The sequence below is a fragment of the Emiliania huxleyi genome (assembly GCF_000372725.1).
Source record: "Emiliania huxleyi CCMP1516 unplaced genomic scaffold EMIHUscaffold_3454, whole genome shotgun sequence".
Taxonomy (NCBI): domain Eukaryota; phylum Haptophyta; order Isochrysidales; family Noelaerhabdaceae; genus Emiliania; species Emiliania huxleyi.
The window spans coordinates 1-1,965 of NW_005199398.1; the positions used below are offsets into that span (position 1 = coordinate 1).

General features: G+C 64.3%; 1 protein-coding gene across 1 annotated transcript; it reads right to left on the bottom strand.

The window, feature by feature from the left end:
• Window positions 1-992: 992 nt before the first annotated feature.
• On the bottom strand, window positions 993-1,721 carry EMIHUDRAFT_123895 (hypothetical protein; the record flags this gene model as incomplete). Its single annotated transcript, XM_005773099.1, has 1 exon — window positions 993-1,721. A coding segment is annotated over one exon (729 nt), but the record flags the coding sequence as incomplete, so codon positions are not given.
• Window positions 1,722-1,965: the final 244 nt, after the last annotated feature.

The window sequence follows — 1,965 nt, forward strand, 5'->3', positions numbered from 1 at the left end:
GAGGGCGACCCCAACAGCGGAGGGGGCGCCGGCGAGGGCCCGCGCCTGGTGGCCGGCGTACGGTGCTGGGGCGAACTGGACGTCGCTCGTGCTGGGTGTGGGCGGCGGTGTGGCCAGAGCGCAGCTGCACGGCAGCGCGTGCAACTTTTGGACGCAGCTAGGGGGGGAGAGCACTTGGAGCACTTGGAGTGCAGTCATCAACCGCACATCCAGGAGAGATCAGGCTAGTGCCATTTCACTCTGACACGCTAATCTTGAAAACGTCTCCAACGGAGCTCCGTGTTGCATCCAGCGCCCTCCCCCGCGCTCCCTGCGGCCATGGCCGATGATCCTAGTATGAGAGGTCATCTGGCTACCGCGAGAGCGACCCAACTCGTCGACATCGTCCGATGATGGTGCCGCAAAGTCAGCCTTCGGAGGCTATCGTGGGGTCGAGCCGGCAGTAGCCGTGACATGTGGTTCCACCACCCCTCGTAGGCTTTGCCTCTGATCGCCACCGTTCCCAGGCTGCCTAACGGGATGGAAAGGAAGGCTCGGCGAGCGTATAGAAGCGTGCTCGACGTGGCAGCCTGCACGGCAGCGCTGGCGGGCGCGATGAGCGTCGTGCCACCTGACCCGAGACGGGTCGCAGGCGTCGTACTGAGCGCGTCGAGACCGTGTCCTGATGTGATCTGCACGGGTAAATCACGTCGGCGTCAAAGGAGCGACGTGCGACCTGTCAGAGCTTGATCTCCGATCTCAGCGGCGTCGAGTCGTCTCCGGCGCGCGACAAAGGTACATTCACCGGGGTCGCAGCTGCTTCTGGAAGGCACCGAGATGTACCTTTTTCGCGCAATGGTCAAAATCAAGGTTTTGTACGCGAGCTGTGCCACAGTGAAATGGCACTAGCCTGTATATTGAGTATGAGTGTTGTTTTTAGCTTTTATGAACCGCACAGCTGACTCAACGCTGGCACACACGGTACTCCACACGTCCATCTACCTCCCACCTTACTAAGCCGCTAAAGAGCCGGCGGCCGACGGCGGCGGTGGCGGCACGCCGACGCGCGCCGAGACAGCCGCCGCTGCTCTCTCGGCGGCAGTGCGCTTGCTCGGCGGTGCTAAGTCCTCCTCCAAGTCGCGGGCGGCCTTGAGGTTCGCAGTCTGCCGGCCGAGCTCCGAGTTGGTCTGCGCCTCGAGCTCCGCCGACGCGTCTGCCTCGCCCTCCGACACCGCCGCCTCGGCGCCGGCCGCCTCTGGCGGGCCGGCCGTCGGCGGGTCCGCGAGCTTGCCCCACGCCGAGCCAAGCAGCTTGCTGAGCTCAACGGGCTTCGGGTTCGTCTCGATGATGCGCGCGAGCACCTCCGCCTTTGCCTCAAGCTCCTCCGAATTTGCTGCCTCCCGACGGGCCCGGCGTGCTCGGCAGCTCTTGCGGTGCTCTTGGTGCTGCTGCAGCGAGCTCGCGGTTTTGAAGCCTTTGCCGCACGGGCAGACGTGCGTCTTCTTCGCCTTCTTCTTGATCTTCTTCTGCTGCTGCTTCGCCGCCTTCTGCTGCTGCTTCGCCGCCTTCTTCTGCTGCTTCGTCTCCTGATGCAGCGCATCTAGATCCTTCCGGAGTCCGTCGGGCAGCATCCAGCGGTCACGGTCGTACGCGTCGCGGGGCACGCACGTCACTTCTCGCGCTGCCAGCCGCTCGACCGCGTCGTGCACGGCCTTCGCCGCCTTCTTCTGCTGCTTCGTCTCCTGATGCTTCCTGAGTTCGTCGGGCTGGCCCCCAGCGGTCACGGTCGTACGTGTCGCCGGATACGCACGTCACTTCGCCTCGCGCTGCCAGCCGCTCGAGCGCGTCTGTGAGCTCGTAATGTGCGTGCGAGGGCCGTGTGTAGGGTGTTACGAGCCGGTGTGAGCTTGAAGACCCGAGACAAGTGCGGTTTGGGACACCTCAGGCCTGATACTGATGGAGCTGGGCCAGGAGAGCGACAGAGAA